The following is a 20119-nucleotide window of genomic DNA, read 5'->3' on the forward strand; positions in this document are numbered from 1 at the left end:
TCATTAAAAACTTTCCTTGTGAGTGAACAATGAAAGAGATAAGTGTACTACTTGGATATTGAAACTATCAGCCAGAATAATATCTTGAAAAATTGGTAGAGACTAAAACTTATACTTGGCTGCTTTTATTCACAAGTTAGGTGAATTCCTTTATGCTCAGCCCATAGACCGAGGTAGCCATCGGGAGCAGGGTCATTCCTCAGGCCAAATTCAGCCCATCCAACATGTTTTATTTGGTCAACACAAAGTTGACCCATTTCTAACTTCTCTTGGAAAATGAATGGGTCTAGCAATACTTGGCCTGCCTTCCCACACGCGGATAACCTGCCACCTTTAAACAGAACAGGGGTATTCTCCAGTTTGCCACGGTCCCTCTCAGTCCCAACTCATGAACTCTTTGTTTTACTTGCCAGACTCCTTACAGGTCTTGGAGACTATTATCCTGATATTGATAAAGGACAGACATATTTCATTTCTGCTTTAAGACACAGTCTCGAGTAACCTATTGGCTTTAGCACACGTTTCATTAATCTGTGATTATAAGCTACTAACTATCTTATGATGTCATTTTTACTTCTTCTAGCCTTCAATTTCCTCAAGTATTTGTAAAAGAAGTCCCTGAATTTCTATGGTTCCTTACAGTAATTATGCAATTCTATTCTAGGAGATGCTTAAGCATAAAACCCATTTTAATACTTTCCAAATATCCAGGGAACTGTCCAGACATGATCACATTCAATCCTCTTTGCTCTGAAGAGTCCACATTCTAGATCAACCAGGAGCAGGTTACAGCAAGGCCATGCATATGGGCCCCCTGAGATACCTCACCTTCTCCACCCCACCCACACCCACTCTGAGCTAGCTGTCTGCCCGGGATGAATCAATAACTGAAAGGGTAGAGAGGTCACTTTGGATGGATACTGAGTTAATGGGATTATTGTAGTCTCCAGAGATTTTTAAAAAAATCACTTTAACTCTATTAACAGCTCAAGTTCCCTCTTATTGCCAGAGAGTGGGGCTCACTCAGCTGCTCCAAAAGGTTGGTAAGGAATCTGATGCTCCCCCAGGGAAGGGGCTCATGGTGAAGAAACACAGGGTATATGTTCAGGGGATGGCAATTCGTGACATCTGATAAACCAAAGTGCAAAGAGAATTGGAGTATGCTACAGTCAGACTCCAAGCATGCCCCCGCCACTCCACACACATCATCACACACACACAAAGCAGTAATATATGTTGGTAAATTCTTCTGTATTACCCAAGTCTGGAAAAAAAAACACTTATTTATCTTTTGTCCCAGTTTCTAAAATTCAAGTGTTTCTAGATTTTTTTTTTATATATATATAGCAGTACTTAGAGCAAAAAATGGCCTCTGATTAGGTTTTTCATTCCATTTCATAAACATGTAAGTTGCTTATATGGCGAGCACTGGTAATGCAGAGGTGAAAAAGAAATACACCCTGTCATCAAGGTGCTGAGAGTCTATTGGGGGAGGAGGACAGGATTCAAAGAGATAATTATTAGAATGATGAGATTTAAAACAGATTTCAGAAAATAAATGAGATAATTTTGTCCTGTTTGGTGGTGGTGGGGAGGGGGTGGCACTAGGAAATATATAGAAAACAGAGAGCATGCGATCTAGGCCTTGAAGGATGGGTGTGGGTACATAAGAAAACAGGACAGGTGCATAGGCAAGGGTTTAGGATGGTATAATTCTTTTTTTTTTAAATGAGGAACCATATTTTGATTTAATTTACATTGCTTTTTTATTGAATGTCCTCGATAAAAGATGAAATGGGATTAGTCTCAGTGTGGCCTTCTCAAACAGTGGGAGATATGTGTGGTATGATGGGAAGATTGGTGAAGTCTGATGTTTATTTGGGTCCTCTCCAATATTAGGCACTGACCCAAACACACATTTTCTCTTAATTCCCGTATTCTTAAAGCTCACTTGACATGAGTTGCTAGATTCTGGTTCAAATGAAAGAAATCTTTCTAATGTTCAAAGATTTACCTTTCAGGCCCAGCAAGTGTGACTCTGTGGTTGAGCATCAACCCAGGAACCAAGAGGTAGTGATTCGATTCTTGGTCAGGCCACATGCCCAGAGGGGGGCGGGCAGGAGGCAGCTGATGGATGATGTTTCTCTTTCATCAATGGTTTCTAGCTCTTTATCCCTCTCCCTTCCTCTCGCTCTAAAAGTCAATAAAAACACTTTTTTTAAAAAAAAAGTAGTTTTTAAAAAATTGATCTTTCCTATTCTCAGTTTATATCCACACTCAACCCTTGCAGATATAAAGGAGCCTGGAGGAGGAGAACTGTGGCCTACTTCCTTTAACATGTGAAGCTCCGGCTCTGAGAGCTTGTACATGGTAGGGTTTCACAAGCAGTGCCAACTTAGAAACAAAGGTTGTCAAGAGGTAACAGTCTCTGGTCTGCCTCTGCACAACTTTACAGTTCAACATGTTTTCTTACACGGGAATTTTCCTCAACACTAATCTCGAATTAAATGACCATCACCATTATTTAGACGACCACCACCAATGCTGCCGCCATAATTTATTGAGTGCCCAATATTTTCCAGGCAGTATCTCATTCAATCCACACAAAATCCTGTAAAATGGGCACTGCTCCCCCAATTTTACAGACACGGAAAATAAGAGACCTTGAAGGGTGAAGTAATTTGCCCAAGATCAGCTATTTGGCTAGTTGGTTCAGAAACTTGAACACTGTTTCTGTCTGATTCCACACCTTTACTCTGTCCTATCTACCCTATTTGTACCCACTCAGTTACTGGGTAAATGAGCCTTGACTCCAGGGAAAGGACCTGGGAAGTGAGGTGAGAGGAAGGGTGGGGAGTGGTGCTGTGGGAAGGAGATGGAATTCAGAGTCAAATCCTGACACAAGTTTGTTCACACTTGAGTATGTGACTACTGGTATAAACAGATGCCACGTGACGAATGACTAAAATCCTAAAAGGGAAGTGGCAAATATGACTTTTTATCTAAGTCCTATCCTAAAAAGTGAGTCATATATTATTTTATACTTCCCTATTTCCAGCCAAATTTCTCCAAGTATTTCACATCTGCCTTGAGCCCCTTGTGTGATGATACTTGGCATTGTCCCTAACAGACAAAGGCAATCAGCTGACAGGCAGCAAAGGTGATGGGAACAGACACAATCAAAATGGGAAAGGCCATGAGTGAACAAGCTCTGAGACGTCTCCTCAGTTCGTTTCTTCTCTTGCCAAGAGAGACACTGAGTACATATCTCTCATGATCCAAATATTGCCAGCTACCCTCCATTTGGCACCATAATTGCAAAAACATATAAATTAAATGCAAATGGGGTAGAAGTCACAGCTGCAGAACATAAGACTCTCATACGATAAATGCAGTAAGATTATAATTTTTTCTTACCTCAAGACCTGTCATTATAAAATTGCAGGGTAGGATGCTTAATTGACAGAGCCCTTCTGACAGGAGAGAGGATCACTCTGAGCTTCCTCTGCACACTAAGTACGGGCTGACTTGACACTGCTGCAGTGGTATCCAGTTTTCTCCAACACAGGCTGCAATTTACACCCTTCACTCAACAGTATCTATTCACTGAGATTGACCAGGGCCAACTGAACTCTGGGAGGCAGTTTTTCTGGAGTGCTAAGCCCTCAGTAGCTATAGGGAGCTACAAGCATCATTATGTATCTGCAACAACTTTGAGTTTTATGACCTATTTTGCTCCTATATTAAGTCTTCACTAACTTTTTTTTTTTTTAATTTTTAAATTGATTTTAGGGAGGAAGAGGAAGAGGGAGAGAGAGAAACATTGATGAGAGAGAATCATCAACCAGCTGCCTCCTGCATGCTTCCTACTGGAGATCGAGCCCACAACCCAGGTATGTGCCCTGACCAGGAATCGAACTGTGACCGCCTGGGTCATGGGATGACACTTAACCAACTGAGCCACACCAGCTGGGCAAGGACATTTTTCTTGCTGCTATCTATCAAGGTTCAGAAAAACCACTTACTACTGTAAAAAAGATAAAGGCAATTCGAGTAATTATTTTCTTCACTTTGACCTATGAGGTTATCAGACATCCAAATATCAAATGAATTATCTACCCTACCCCCTAAATCAGCCAAGACACTGATATCACTCTTTTAAATGAGATGTTAAAATAATTTGCTTTCGGTTCTGTCACATCACTCAGGATGGTACAGGGGCTCTCCACCACTTCGAAAACTTAGCTTGTGCCTTTTGCTTTTGGTCCTGGCACTGCACTCTGTACTCCTCAGTTTTCACGAACAAGCACCACCCACAAGGCACTGGGGTATGCAGAGGCAACTGGCTCAGTCTATCTCAGAGCCCAAGACCAAGCATCAAGAGATAGGTGATTTTTTCCCTTGATTTCATCTTTTTATTCACATTATCTTGCACTGTTTCCTTTCTTAGCAATGTCTATTTATAACAATTTGAAAAGAATTATGTGCTCTAGAAATTTTGGAAAGGAGAAAGGTATACAGAGAAAAATCTCTCTATATAGAGAGGTAATATGCAAATTAGGCCAGGACTCCGTAATGGGTCATGACCAGACAGGAGGAGATTGCGTGCGCAGGTGAGGCCCGGAGAGGAGACGGAGACAGAGGCAGGGGGGGCCTGCCCCAGAGTGGACACAGGCAGGGGGGCCAGGGGACGCTGCGAGTCAGGCACGGGTCCTGGCCCCCCACAGTGCCGGTCTGGCCTGACTCCCGCGGCGGCTGGTGCTGCATAAGTCAGGCGCGGGTCCCCGCCCCCCTCAGGGTGCCTCCTCACATGGCAGGAGGCGGGGCACCTCCTCGCGCGATTTCAATTGCACACTGGGTCTCTAATAAAAATAATAAAAAGTGCGACCACCTAAAGGCAATATTGCAAAAGATTTTTATGTATTGCTCTTCCGTTCATATGCCTATGTGAATTCTACAAAATAGAAATAATACTGAACAAACTATTTGTATCTTGATTTTATAGTATTGAAATTGAAGGTTTTGAGGAATGCATTTTTCGGGAAGAGGAAGAGGGAGGGAGGAGGCAGGTGAGTGAAGGAGGAGAAAGTGTTATAACATTATGGACCTGACAGAGATTAGAAAGAATGAATTAGAATCTTCCTTCTCAGTATAGTTTTTTATATTAAAAAAGAGCTTATAGAGTCCTAGAGGATAATAAAATTGACCGAGGGTTACCAAGGGTGGGAACGGTTGAAGCGGTGAGAGATTCTAAAGCAGTGCTGAGAATAATTCAAATGCTCAGCAGGGAGAGGAATGAAGAGCAGAAGGCCTGGAAGATGGGGAGAAGTGGAGGAACTGGACTAAACGATAAGGTAAACCGAATATACAGAAAGAATGAAGAGATGGGGACTTGACCTTGTGGTCAGGGAATATAATTGTAGAATTGAGGATCACAGGGATGGGGAGTTTGGGGTGAAGCTGAGTAACAAAGGGTGGCTGTGCTTAGGGGGTACTGAAGTGAATTAGAATTGAAGAACTGTGAGGTCAAGGTGCAGAGCGTGGTCTGGCGGTAGAAAACACGCAGAACTACGTTCCAAAAATAATTCCAAAGGCGGTAGTGCTGCAACTACCCTCTGAAGGAAACCCAGAGTTATCCTAACAAAGGCAAGGCTAGCTGTGTAGGTGGGAACAACTGGTGTTCTGAGGCCCACTCATAGTAATTTTAGCTCAGGGTGAATAAAATGACGATCGACAGCCAGCTCCCATAATGCTGCTCCCATGGTGCCAATAATCTGGAAATCTCCTAGTAATGCACAGAAGAATCTTCCCAAAACCAACTCCGTTCCAAGCTTTCCATGTTGTCACTTGGTAGACACAGATGTAACCTGATATACCAGGTAAAAGCATATGCTCACGTGGTTGTAAAGCAGCATGTCAAGGGTGTTGTCCATAATCCTATAACAAAACGCAGCCTCAATTTTTTTCTCTCTCTCCTTGGAATCAACATCCTAATATGTATGCATAATTTTGATGTAAATTATACCCACTTTTTCTTTCTTATATTGAACTTTTCTGTTTATTTCAGGAAACGCTTCAAGATGGGAGCAGAGATAGCAGTAACAGTGAGGCATCTTGCCCCAGAGAGAAGTAAAAGCTGGGACTATTGCTACTGATTCACACAGGATATCCTAGTATATGTCAGTGTGTGTGCCTCATTTCCCCTTCTGCCATATAGGGACTCAGGTCTTGAAAAGGATATTTAAATGGAATGTAATGACCTTTCTATAAGTATGAGTTATATGATTCTAAACCCTAAGATAACTGCAGTGTATTTTCAAGAACTAGAAGTGTTCGACATTGTTATCCTCCTTCTGAACATTTGCCATTCAAAACTAAACTGTGAGAGGAGATGCTTTGAGCACCTAGATGTTTACCAGATCTATGTAACAGCTAAGAATTGGAAACCTAAGAGCTTTAATTTAGGGGAGTGATTAAGTAAAGTACTACTCCACATGACATGCTATTCTGCATTTAGAATACTAATATTCCACATTATGAAATGGAAAATAAATATATTCTTCAATTGTGTGAAATTCTATGATTTATTCGATTTTCTTAGCCAATCAATGTTTTCTACACATCAGCAGCTGTTGCTTCTTTACACGCCCCCCTCCCCCACCTTGGCCATGATGAGGAGACACCTCCCCCCATTTCCCAAGGGCCTTGGGGAAGCCAAGCAAGAAAGAAGTTTCTGCAGTGGAACCAGCGGAGAAGGACTGGAACTAGTGAGACAGGTTAAGGGAAAATATGGGAGAAACTATTAAAGTGCAATGAAAACACAAGTTATTATTACTACAATAATAAATAGTCTATGACTAAGGAAGTGCTTCAGCCATGAGGGAAAAAAATAAAATTCAGATCACACTTTGTCTTGCTGACCACAGAACTCAGAAGATGTTCTGAGATAAAGGAAAACCAGTCCTTGGAGCGTTTAAACGTTTTAAAATAGAATCGGACAGAGCCACCTTGGGTCATCGTGACAGCTCTTTTATTCTGGACTTTCTTCTAACTTTAAATGCGATTTGAATTTTTGCCAGAGACAGAACTTGTGGAATGTTCTGAGCCCAATTTGGAATTTTATTTATAAAATAAGGTCAATTCCAACAGGAGCAGCGAGGGCATCCACTGAGTGCATGGGTGCTCCACGCAGCCTTGAATAAACTAGCCCTGAGTCACCCAGAATGGAGAGGGCACCGTGATGGAGAGGTGTCAGCCCACTTATCCTTGTAGAGGCAAACACAACCTCATCCCAGTCTTCTGGTATTTAAAATCCAGCCTTAATGTGTAAGCTGAAAGAAAGGGGGTGGGGGGCTCCTCTGACCTGGTATGTGGGAAATAAATGGGGGTGAAAGCACGGATTAAGATAAATTTCTCAAGTCAAAATCCAAGTATGGTCCTACTTAAATCAGATCAGAATTGTGAACGCAGAAATATTCCTTCACCAAATGCAGAAAATTAATTGCTAGAAGTGCTGAATGATAAACAGGAAATCCAATGTCCAAAGATGTCTCAGTAAGAGAATTAAGAAAAGGAGCATTTCCCTAATATGCCAACCAGCAGCACCAGGGAAGCAAAGATACGAAAATCATCAGATCCTCATGCTCCCGAGCCTCAGAGGCCACACCTATAAAATGTGGAGACTCCATCTCTGGTTGTCACTATGAATTAGTGAATGGGATTCTGCTAACCCACCATGAATTCAAAGAGAAATAAATGTCCTTGCTTCCTCTAGGTTAAGAGTTAACATTGAGCAGGGGAAAAAATGCAAATAATCTATATTGATGGGGACCATTTAAGTGCAATTTAACTGCATCTTGTCTTACTTGAAGGCTATACTTTAGCTTTGTAGGAGCGGAGAAACAAAATAAAAGTTCTTGAATTTTTATACCAAACCACTGTGTTTTTCTTGGATGCTACTCCCCTTCTCCAAATTTTCACAGCCACAGCAGGCAAATACAATGAATGCTTGCATTTTATTAAATCAAATTACAGGTTAATATAAACCAAAACAGACTAATTTTATTTTCCTTTCCTCACCTTCAGTCTTAAATAGTTCAAGTTCACTTTTCATTGAATTATTTGTTCAGGGAAACTGTATAAGGTTAACATTATGATTTCCTGACTTGCATTCAGCTTTCCCATATGCTAGAAACAAGAACATTTCCACCTAAAAGGGGAAGAGAATGAGTAATGACTTTTCCAACACTTAACCAGTGTGGTAGGCTGAACAGCGGCCTTCCAGAGAAGGCCGCATTCCTAATATCTGGAACCTGTGACTATGCTTCTCTACATGGCAAAGGGAGCTTCCAGTTCGGATTTAAGGATTTTGAGATGGAGACGTTGTTCTGGGTTACTCAGTTGGGCCCAATGTAACCACAAGGGTCCTTGTACGAGATAAACAAGAGAGGAAGAATGAGAGGAGGAGAGGAGATGAACAGAGGCTGGAGTGGTGCCACTTCTGGAAAGGGGCCACGAACCAAGGAACGTGGAAAGGAACACATCCCGCTGACACCTTATTTTAGCCTAAAAGACCAATTTTCAGACTTCTGACCTCCTGAAAGGCAAGATAATAAATTTGCATTGTTTTAAGTCACTAAGTTTGTGGCATTTGTGACAGCATCAAAAGAAATGAATACAAACAGGGACTCTGACGTATCCAAACGGTTCTAGAGAGTTGCTAGTCCAGAGAGATGATACTAAAAATTAAGTAGAAGCCGTTTGTCTGATTGGTGCTACACTTGCAAGGTGAGCAAAATGACCCTCATCACCAGGTTCCTCGTCATCTCCATGAGCTCGTTCCTTTGACAACTCCTACCCTAGTCGTGGATATCAGTTTGATTAGTGACCAAACCAGCTTTTTGTAAGTCTTATGTATTCATGTGAAATTTGTTATTCCAAAACCAACCAGGCTCTTCCTGAATGATTTAACCAAAGAGTGTGGCAACAGTCAGGCAAGATGCTGGCGCGGTGAGGGACACTCCCACTGATTTGCAGCAGGGAAGATGTATATGGGGGCAGGGAGAGCTAGGGGATATTTAACTTTGAGGACTCAATTACTCAGCACCCTGCTCTTTTTTGAAAGGTTAAGCAAGATAACGAGTTTGTGGGCTCAGGAGAAGAACCCCTCACAGAAGAGGCTTTCCAGAGCTGCCAAGAAGAAAACTTGGGAATAGAATCACAGTCTTAAACTTACTCATAAGCTTAAGCGTAGTCAGGTTAAGCAGCCAGCTACAGAACCAATTCAGAAACCAAGTCACCTACAAGACTCAACTCAAACAAAGCAATTAAGAGCCTAGTCTTTGGAATTAGATAGTTCCAGACTACACTTCTTCCTCATATGGGTGCATAACCAGGGGTATTACTTAATATCTCTAAAGTTCAATTTTCTCGTCCTAAAAAATGAGTATAACAACATTTACCTTATACCTCAGAGGGTTGTGAGATTAGATAAAGTATGAAAAGGGATTAACACACAAGCGAATGAATACAAGCTTAATAAACGGTAACTTCATAGTTAATTTTTATTCTTTGAATTCTCCATGCTGTGCTGCTTCACTGTGCTCCCAGAGCAGGCAATGCCCATGTCTGCCTTCGTTGCTCTCTGTCAGAATTTCAGACAATGAGAAAGTAGGACCCTCAGAGGCAGAATCCAGTCTCATTCATTGTTTTACCCTTAGCATTTAGCACAGTGCCTGATGGACGTGGCGCTCACATTTTAAATCATGAACTGATCTTAGCTGGGAGTTAGGAATATCTGAGACATCAGTTAAGATATATGATTAGAGGATTTTTCCATGTGTGACCCACTAGGTGGTGAAATAAATTCAGTGAGTCATACCAGCATTTTTTTAAAAAAAGAAAAATAATAGGGTAGAAAAGATCAGAGTACAAAACATGGAGTAAGGTTAAGTACTGTTACATGAAGCTTTTGTTTCAGTGACATATGGGCGTGTAATGTAACTGGGTTGGGATGTAAATACATTTCTTATTGTGGGTAGGGATGAAAAAGAACACGTGAGCATTCTGACTGTTTCACCTCGCCCACATTTGGTATTTTCTGTCTTTTCCATTCCAACCTTTCTGATATGTATACAGTGGTGTGGCATGCAGTGGTATGTATACTGTGGTTCTAATCTGCATGTCCTTGATGACTAGTGATGTGGAGTCTCTATCCTCTTGAAATCCTCTTTATGAGCACTTTATAGAAAACGCCTTGGCAGTATGTACTAGAGTTGAGCGTGCATTTCCTATTACCCAGCAGTTCTACTTCTATGTATGTGCCCAACAGAAGTGTGTATACACGTCCACGAGAAAACAAGTACAGAAAGGTCCACAGCAACACTATTCTCAACAGCCTCAAACTAGAAATTGCCCAAATGCTCATTAACAATAGAATGGGTACATAAATTTGTCGTATTTACACACAATAGAATCGTACCTAGAAGCAAAAATGCACTACTACCACTATACACAACCATGTCTAAAAACCCCACAAGCATAAGATTGAATGAAAGAAGCCAGATACAAAAGAGTACACAGTGGATAATTTCAGTCACATAAAGTTCAAAATGAGGCAAAATGAATCTGTGGTGTTAAAAATTAGGATGATTAGGATATCCTTCAGGTCCCGAGGGCTTCATGGGTACTGGTAATGTTTTCCTTTTTGATGGGAGTGCCCGTTACATAGGTATACTCCATTTGTGAAATCAGCTGGACTATACGAGTAAACATGTGATTTGTGATTTTTCTAAATTATTTCTGAAATTGTGATATCTAAATATAAAGTTCAAAAAAGTCAATAACACCTTTTTTTAAGTATGAAAAACACATAGAGAGCAAGAACCCCCGTACACTCCCTCTCATTACCATCAAGTGGTCATCAAACCTTCGCTTGAATCATTCCAGGGTCAGGAACCTATTTACTGCCCAGGTCCCTTGTTAGAAAGCTTTTCCCTTACACTCAGCCATAACGTGCCTCCCCACAACTTGCTTCATCAGTCGTCTGTCCTCCTAACAGATTCCAAATAGATCTACTCCATCTACAGCAGCTGCTCTTCAAATAGTTGAGTAACCCGCATAATTAACACGTTAAGCGCCCAGCCTGTTTTGTCTTCCTTTCCGTTAGTTTAGCCGATTTCACCGATACGCTGGCGGCCGGAGACTGACGAGGTCCAAACAGAAAGTATAGTGTCAGTCACCAGTGACTGACATGGCGCTTAACGTGTTAACCGGTTCTAGCATAATTAACCAGTTCCCGCATAATTAACCGGTATCCGCATTACTAACCGGTTAATGGGTAATCCGAATTTAATAATTAACAGGTTAATAATGAGGATTTTGTGATTAAAGAAAACACGATAATTTCAAGAGAAACACCAAAAGTGCTTTATTCAAAGTAATGTCCATCGCTTGCACTTTTCTTCCAAATAAAATAATGAATTAAAACTTTCCGCAAATGCTCATTTTTTGGCACGAAATTTGACATTTTTAAGTGTAAAAATATCTATGATCACACCTTCAGAAAATTTGACATATGAAGTTTTGAAGCTTGTTGTCAATATAACAAAATAGCATACATATCAATATATGTGGAACCCCATCTATTGAAAAAAATCCACATCATTAACCTAATAAGCCCCTCCCCAGTCTTCAGTTCTCTGGACTAAGGAGCTCCAGCTCCTCCTGTCACCCCTCAAGGCCTGTTTCTCAGTCCTCCTTGCCTCTCGATTGCATTCCTTTTATCTAGTGATGCCCTGAAGAGAGCAGAGTCCCCTAGGAGAGGTCTGAGAAGAGCAGGAAAGAGCAGAAAGTAGAATCATCACGTGCAAATCTAGTGTATTTCTTATCAGCATACCCTAACCTTCCACTTGCCCTTTCTTTAAAATTCACATTATACAGTTCACTCCGGTCGAACAATCGGCCAAAACCCCCCACATCTTTTTCACAAGTACGTTTACTTTCTGTGTCTGTCCAGCCCGCATCTCTTGTAGGACTCCCAACACTCTTTGGCCCCACTCCAATCCCCCAAGCGAGGTCTTGGAGATGGAGGAACATCTGTTACGGAAACACCTCTGAATAGTCTCTCCATCTGCCCTCCTACTGAAAAACAAAAATGAAGTCTTCATCTCAACCCATCATCTCTTCTCCTTGAGTGAGCTCCACTTTCAAGTATCTTTGGGGGAAGGAAGGGAGGATGGAGAAAACACAATGTCACCAGCATCAACAAAATACAACCGAGAACGAAAAGCAGCTATCGCCCTGGCCTCCACGAGGTCTGAGCAATGAAGGGCACTCTGATCTCTTTCTCCTTTCCTCTCCCAAACTCAGTTCCAACGGGGCACTGGAGATGAGCCTGGCTGGCCTGCTCTCTCAGCCCTTTGCCTCTGTGTAAGTAGGTGGAGGGTGAGGTTAGGAGGGACGACGTGGCAGGGGGAGAAGGAAATCTGACCTTTTCCAAGGTATCTGAAATCAAAGGTATCCCTAGAGGAAGACCTGCAGGAATCCCTCTCATCTGTGGAACAAGGAAAAGACAGAGGAACATTTCTCCAAAAACTCCCAGGCAGCCTCATGAGTATTTTTAACATCGAGACGAGGTAGAGGTTAGATTTTTTTTTTTTTTTTTTTTAGGCAAGGAAACACCAGAGACGCGAACATGGGCAGGGGGATCAAGAGAAGTGGGCATTACGGAGGGCAAGACAACAAAAAAAGAGACCCCTAGAGGCGAGGAGCGACTTCTCTGTAAAGGCGCGGGGATGGGGGTAAGGGGGCGGGGGGAGGGGGCACAAAATCAGGGATTCGGGATGCGGCGAGGAAGCAGCAGTCACCTACCTTGTCCACGGCTGCTCCATTTTCCAGGCGCTGTGCTTGCTCCCAGGCGCCCCTCAGCCGGGAGAGGAAGCAGCCCGGGAGAAGGCGAAGCCTTGCCCACGAATCTCCAGTGCAAAGAGCGGCAGCCCTGCCCTCCCCAGCTCCCTCCTTCTGGGTCCGCAAAGGGAGAGAGCTCTGCTCCTGCTTTTTCAGAAAACCCGGTTTGACGTGGCCAAACCTCCAGCTAACGGTGCACCACCGGGCACAAGGGAGGGACTGTTCTCAGTAGGAAGCTGGATGCGGAGTAGAGCGGAGCTGTTTGGGGGAGCTGGGGCCAGAGGCAGCGCAGGCTGAGACACGACTGGCTGGCACGAGCGGCTCCGGCTCCAGCTGAGCTGTCAACCACGAGGGGAGGCGGAGCTCTGGCCGCCGGAGCCGGGAGCTGAGCGGGCCTAGGTTACCCGCCGCCTAGACACACCCTCCGGCCCTCCCCGCCTGGATGATGTTGGCAAAAGGACCGTAAAAGGACGCCACGCCAAGCCCTCTGTGCCTGCCCACGCCGCCGATTAGGCTTTGGGAAAATCCTATTTTAGAGAGGAGGTCCTCTCTTGTGCCTGCATCACCCTACCCGCAGGTAACCCCGGAGCCAGAGCTGGAGCGCAGGAGGGTTTTAGGCGCAACCCTGGCTGAATGCGGATGCGCAGACTACATGGTCGTAGGACGCCAGGTTATTTCCTCAGAGATCTGACACGTCGGTCTCACCAGTAATTAGGGGTAATTAGGGATCTGACATGTCGGGCTCACCATTCATTTGGGGACAGGAACCTCGCTCGGGAAGGGAAGCATCCTAACAAAACATCGCAGCCTTAGCAGCTGTCTCCATCTCAGACATCCCCGGTGTGGTGGCATTTCTGCCTCTCTGGGGTTCAGTTCCTCAAGCATGGAGGCAGCCCGGCTCTCCCACTAGCTGCAGGAGGGCAGAGGGCTCCCAAACTCCCCAGAAAAGCTTCAGACACTGGCCATCAGGACCTAGAAGCTTCTAAGTACTGCTCTAAGTACCTTATAACTGCTCTAAGACCATGGAAAAGGGTCCTTTGGAGATGGCACTGCCCGAGACCAATGTACCATCTATTTCTGCGACAAGGTTTAAACAAGTCGGACGCGCTATAATTAAAGTGCTCACAGCCCCGAAGCTCCTTTTTCAGCTCTAAAATAAAACCATTTTATTAAGTGACATAACCACCAGTATTAATAGCACTACCACTGACCTTTTTATTTTTTAATTTGCAGAAAGCTTCAGAGTGCCCGTGAGTAAGCAATGCTGATTTAGTCACCCTTGTGGCACCGATAATAAATTTGAGACCCAAAAAGGCTCAAAGGCTCTGCTAAGGCTCTGATACAGGTTGTTTCCTACACAGTGTGGCCCTAGAGACATGCTTTCTGAAGACCAAACGAATAAGGCTTCTCTGGAATGAACTGATTTCGCTCAGGTATCCCAAGAGTTAAACTCAGGAAGGACCCCAGCATGCCAGAGTATGCATGCTATTACAGGGAGCTTGTATCCTTGTTTCCCGTCTCTTGGGTTAGTTCTCCTAATTGTCAGTAAAGAATGGGGGCCGGGCGGGTTGGATAACTTTATTTTATTTTTTTAAAATATATTTTATTGATTTTTTACAGAGAGGCAGGGAGAGGGATAGAAAGGTAGAAACATCAATCAGCCGCCTCCTGCACACCTCCTACTGGGGATGTGCCCGCAACCAAGGTACATGTCCTTGACCGGAATCGAACCTGGGACCTTTCAGTCCACAGGCCGACTCTCTATCCACTGAGCCAAACCGGTTAGGGCGGGTTGGATAACTTTAAAACATTTGAGGAACCGTCTAAAAAGCCCCTAGTCTAGAATCCCCCAACCTTAATACTTAGCTTTGACCTAAGGCCACAGAGCTCTTAAACTCAGAATATTTCCAGGAAACATTTAAAAACGTTTAATGAGACAAGGCTCACAGGCCACCTGTCTTGAAAAGAATCTACTGCTGCCTCTTCAGTGGGGGAAGAAAAGGAGAGGGCCAGGAAAGTCAGATTTCCGACCTCCGGCCCAAAGTTGGTGCTATATTTAGTTTTGTCTCAAATCAAATTATGGGCTACTGAGTTTGGAGAGGAACTCTGTCTATAGCCAAACATGTGCTGCATTTAAGAAATGGCACATTAACTAGATAAAGTGTGGGTCTCAGAAATGAGGCTGGAAAATATGCTCATTTGCTTTTAAAATTACTTTTTTACAGAGTTCATAATATATTCATTGTAAAATATTTGAAAAATACAGAAAAGTATGTAGAAAGTAAATTGGCCTTAACCCCAGAAATAATCAATGTTAAAATTTAATTTATTTCCAGTCTTTTAAAAAATGTATCTTCTAACCCAGTGGTCGGCAAACTCATTAGTCAACAGAGCCAAATACCAACAGTACAACGACTGAAATTTCTTTGGAGAGCCAAATTTTTTAAACTTAAACTTCTTCTAACACCACTTCTTCAAAATAGACTCGCCCAGGCCGTGGTATTTTGTGGAAGAGCCACACTCAAGGGGCCAAAGAGTCGCATGTGGCTCGCGAGCCGCAGTTTCCCAACCACGGTTCTAACCTAAACAATGACTCTTACACACACGAGTATATTCTTGAGAAATTTCTTTGTTTTAAAAAATTACATTTATTGTAAAAAAAGGAACTTTTTGTATTATATTTTGAAATAAAACTATTCATCCATATATGCAATCCTCCAGCACAACTGTTTAAATGTCTCCATATTTCCTCTAGTCCATATATATTACATATCTATTTGTAGTTAAAATTACAACTTAGACATAAGTTTATATCTTCCTTTTTTCACTAACTAAATGTTTGTCCAAAGAGAACATGCATATGGCCAATAGATATATAAAGCAATACTCAATGTTACTAATCATCAGAGAGATAGAAATTAAAACCACAATGAGATATCATTTCACACCTGTCAGAATGGTTATCATTAATAAATCAACAAACAAATGTTGGTGATTATATGGAGAGAAGAGAACCCTCTTGCCCTGTTAGTGGGATTGCAAACTGCTGTAGCCACCTACTATGGAAAACAGTATGAAGTTTCCTCAAAAAATTAAAAGTAGAGCTCCCTTATGACCCAGCAATTCCACTTCTGGGTATATATCCGAAGAAATCCAAAACACCAATTCAAAAAGATATATGCACCCCTATGTTCACTGCAGCATTACTTACAATGGCCAAGATATGGAAGCATCCCAAGTGCCCATCAACAGAATAGTGGATAAAGAAAAGGTGGTATATGTATACAATGGAATATTACTCAGCCATTAAAAAAGAATGGAATCTAACAATTTGCAGACAATATGGATGGATCTAGAGGGCATTATGCTAAGTGAAGTAAGTTAGCAAAGAAAGACAAATACCATATGATTTCACTTACATGTGGATTCTAAGAGAACAAAAGAAATAAACAAACAAAACAGAAACAGACTGATAGATACAAAGAACAAACTGAGGGTTGCCGGATAGAAGGAGAGTTGGGGTGTGTGTGAAAAAGGTGAAGGGATTAAGAAGTACAAAATAGTCACGGTGATATAAAGTACAACATAGGGAATACAGTCCATACTATTGTAATAACTATGCATGGTGTCAGATAAGTACTAGAATTATGTTGTAAATTATATAATTTTCTAACCACTATGCTGTACATCTGAAATTAATAAAATAATATTGAATTTCAAGTGTAATTGAAAAATAAAATAAAGGATGTAGACATTCAGTATAATACTGTAAACGTATTTTTCTCTTCCCTATCATTTTCAGTTTATGGTAAGCATACAGTATATCACACATATATCATACAAAATATGTGTTAATTGACTAAGTTATTAGTAAGGCTTCCAGTCAACAGTAGGCTATTAATAGTCAAGTTTTGGGGGAGTCAAAAGTTATACATGGATTTTTGACTGAGTGAGGGTTGACAGTCCTAACCCCCATGTTGTTCAAGGGTCAACTGTAGTTTCAGAGCAAAAATCAAATCTAAGATGTAACTGTTAGAATGATGGTTAAGAACTCAAAAAGATTGAAGCTAGTGCCTCATTTATAATTGCAGTTAAACTAAAAGGCCTGTAAGCTCAGTTGGCTGAAGAGCTGTCCCATACATCAAAAGGTTGCAGGCTGGATTCCCATTGGACCCCCCAGTCAGGGCGAGAGCAGGAGACAGCCGATCCAGACAGCCCATCAATTCAATGTTTCTCACAACGATGTTTCCCTCCTCTCTCTCTCTCTCTCCCTCCCTCCCTCCCTTCCATCTCTCTCTAAAATCAGCAAACATCCTCCAGTGAGTATTAAAAATAATAAAATAAAATAAAAGGCCTGTAAGACTCTTAAGTGTGCGCCTCTCCAGTAGACAAAAGAGCTAAGAATTCGCAGGACCCATTATCCTCCAGCAGCCTCATAGACAGCCAGAGGTAGAGAAGAGTGTGTTTCCGAACGAAGGGTGGGTGTGACTTTTGCCTAGAGAAGTTGACTATAAATTTGCACAAAAGATGCCCTCAACGTTTTGGGTTTTTTTTTGTTTTTTTTTGTTTTTTTATATTTTATTGATTTTTCACAGAGAGGAAGGGAGAAGGACAGAAAGCCAGAAACATCGATGAGAGAGAGACATCGACCAGCTGCCTCCTGCACATCCCCCACCAGGAGATGTGCCCGCAACCAATGTACATGCCCTTCACCGGAATCGAACCCGGGACCCTCCAGTCCGAAGACCGACGCTCCATCCACTGAGCCAAACCGGTTTTGGATGCCCTCAACGTTTTAAAGTGAATTGTACCGGCATGGACTGAAAGGGATTAGACAGTACAGAATGAAAAAATGCCTTTGGACCCATCAACCTGCTGCTGAGAGGAAGCAGGCTGAGAAAGTTGCCTGACTACAAGTACCATTTCTTATGAAAAAAAAAAAAAGAATGACTCAAAGAATGGAACCAGGAGTCCAGAGGGCAAGACCAAGATATCTTCAGATCTAGAGGAACCATACTTAAGGAGCTGTACCCCAGCAGCTTCATCTCCACCTGAACTTGATTTAGATGGTGAGATTCTGAACTTCTGAGCTGATGAAGGGTTATGAAATTTGGGAGCTTGGGGAGGCAGTAAATAATGCATGTGGTAATGTTTATGGCCAAAAGCTGGAGGAATGTGGTAGATTAGAGATGGTTGAAAATTCTTTGCTACTTCTCCCATTGAGACCTGGGGTTTAATTCTCCACCCCTTGACTCTAGGCTGGTCTTGGTGAGTTGCTTGACCATCAGAATACAGTGCTAGGTTATCAATTCTGAGGTTCAGGCACAAGAAGCCTTGCAGCTTCCACCTGGGAGCTGCCATAAAAGAAGGCTGACCACTTTGCTGGAGAGACCCCAAGGACAGGCCCTGAGACCAGTTGTGAAATATCATCTAGCAGTCGACATGAAGACATTAGGCATCACTCACATTCTAAGCCTGATATAAGTGAAGTTTTTCTGGACCTCTGAAACATCCTTCAGCTGAATACCACCTAGAGATCCAGTCAACACCACAGTGAAACAGGAATTTTAGGGGTAAAACAGGACAGATTTAGGAAATTCTAGAAATTTTGGAAATTAAGGAGACCATGGAAGAAGCACAGGGCTGCAGAGCAGCAGAGGTATATTTCCATAGAATAGGGGGGCTGAAAAGCTGCAACAGGTACATTTCCATAGAATGAGGGAGCTGGGAACAGCAAAAGTTCTATATTTACAAAATAAAGAGAAGGAAGCCCTTCATCCAGAAGGAGAAGAAAGCCCGAAGGGAATAGGAAAAAAAAAACCGATAAGGAGGGGGGGAGGGGGGGGGAGAACCTCACATGTCCCATGTGAGGTTCGACCTTTGAGCTCAGGAGTTACTATAGTAACCAGTCTAGGACAGTGGTCAGCAAACTCATTAGTCAACAGAGCAGCAAACCGAGCAAGCCATGGTTTGCCGACCACTGGTCTAGGGGAATAGTGACTAATCAGAGGGGATATCAAGGCACAAGGATCTGCAGCCTTTATAAACCACTAGAGGCCCAGTGATGAAAATTCATGCACTGGAGGGGGGTCCCTCAGCCCGGCCTGCCTCCTCTCACAGCCCGGGAGCCCTCAGGGGCGGGAGGTGACCCGGCAATCAGGGGAAGGTAACACCCCATCACACCTCTGCTGCTGCCACTGCCGGCAGCACAAGCCTCAGCCAGCCCTGGTTACCTGAGCCTCGGGCGGCCCTGGGTGGCTGGGCAGCAGCCATCTGAGGCTTGCCTGCACCTCGGGCTAGCCCTGGGTGGCTGGGGGACTCTGGAGGCAGGAGCACAGAGCGGCTGGACCTGCCTGGGGGTGTGTCTGGCCGTGCCAAGCACCTGCCACCCTAGAGGGGCTGAGGGGACTGGGCACCGCCATCTTGTGGCTGTGGGCACCACCATCTTTGAGGGTGTGGTAGTCAATTAGCATATTCCCTCCTTATTGGCTGTGGGCGTCACCATTTGTGAGGGCATGATGGTCAATTAGCATATTCACTCTTTATTAGCTAGGATAGGCGGGGGGCGGGGGGAAACTTCAGTAGGACCCTTTCCCCCTCCCTATGTGAGAGTCCATTCTGTGGGACTCTTTTCCTATCCCCATGAGGGAGTCTGTACATATTCTTCAATAAATCTCCATCTTTGCTATACTACTTTCTGTCTGTGGATTCATTCTTCGATTCCAGCGGACAAAGAATCTGGGTTCCAGTCCAAAAATTCCGTTTCAACAGGAAGCGGACAAATTGCTCAACTGAGACCTGTCCAGATTCCTGACCCACAAAATCATTATATGTAATAAAATGGCTCTTGGTTTAAGCCACTAAGTTTTTAAGTGCATCATTACGCAGAATTAGACAACTAGGCCAATGCCTTCTAATGTACACAAGAATTCTGACCCATTTTCTCATTCATTTATTCACTTAAAAACTTTATCACATTATTAGGGCTGCAAAAGATCATGCTTCTGTTAAACAATTTGAATTTTCACCGGTAGAAGGAGAGATCTTCCCAGTCTCCTCTGAGTGACTGCCTATGGTCCCATTCACCCAGAAGAGCCATGCAGTGTAGATGCTGTCACTGGCAGGCATTACACCAGCGTGGTTAAGATTTCTGGCTCTGGAGTAAGAGAGACTTGGTTGAATCCCTCCACCCCTCCCCCCCCCCCCCCCTCGC

At 43.1% G+C, this 20119-nt stretch overlaps 1 protein-coding gene across 1 annotated transcript in view; it reads right to left on the reverse strand.

The window, feature by feature from the left end:
- Positions 1 to 12891, reverse strand: part of LOC103291238 (myomegalin-like) — a 136785-nt gene extending 123894 nt beyond the window's left edge. The window contains exon 1 of the mRNA XM_054712184.1: positions 12871 to 12891. Within this exon, the coding sequence (XP_054568159.1) occupies positions 12871 to 12890 (20 nt within the window). The 5' untranslated portion in view covers position 12891. The remainder of the gene's footprint in view (positions 1 to 12870) is intronic.
- Between the last annotated feature and the right edge of the window lie 7228 nt (positions 12892 to 20119).

The sequence above is a fragment of the Eptesicus fuscus genome, chromosome 22 (genome assembly GCF_027574615.1).
Source record: "Eptesicus fuscus isolate TK198812 chromosome 22, DD_ASM_mEF_20220401, whole genome shotgun sequence".
Classification (NCBI taxonomy): Eukaryota; Metazoa; Chordata; class Mammalia; order Chiroptera; family Vespertilionidae; genus Eptesicus; species Eptesicus fuscus.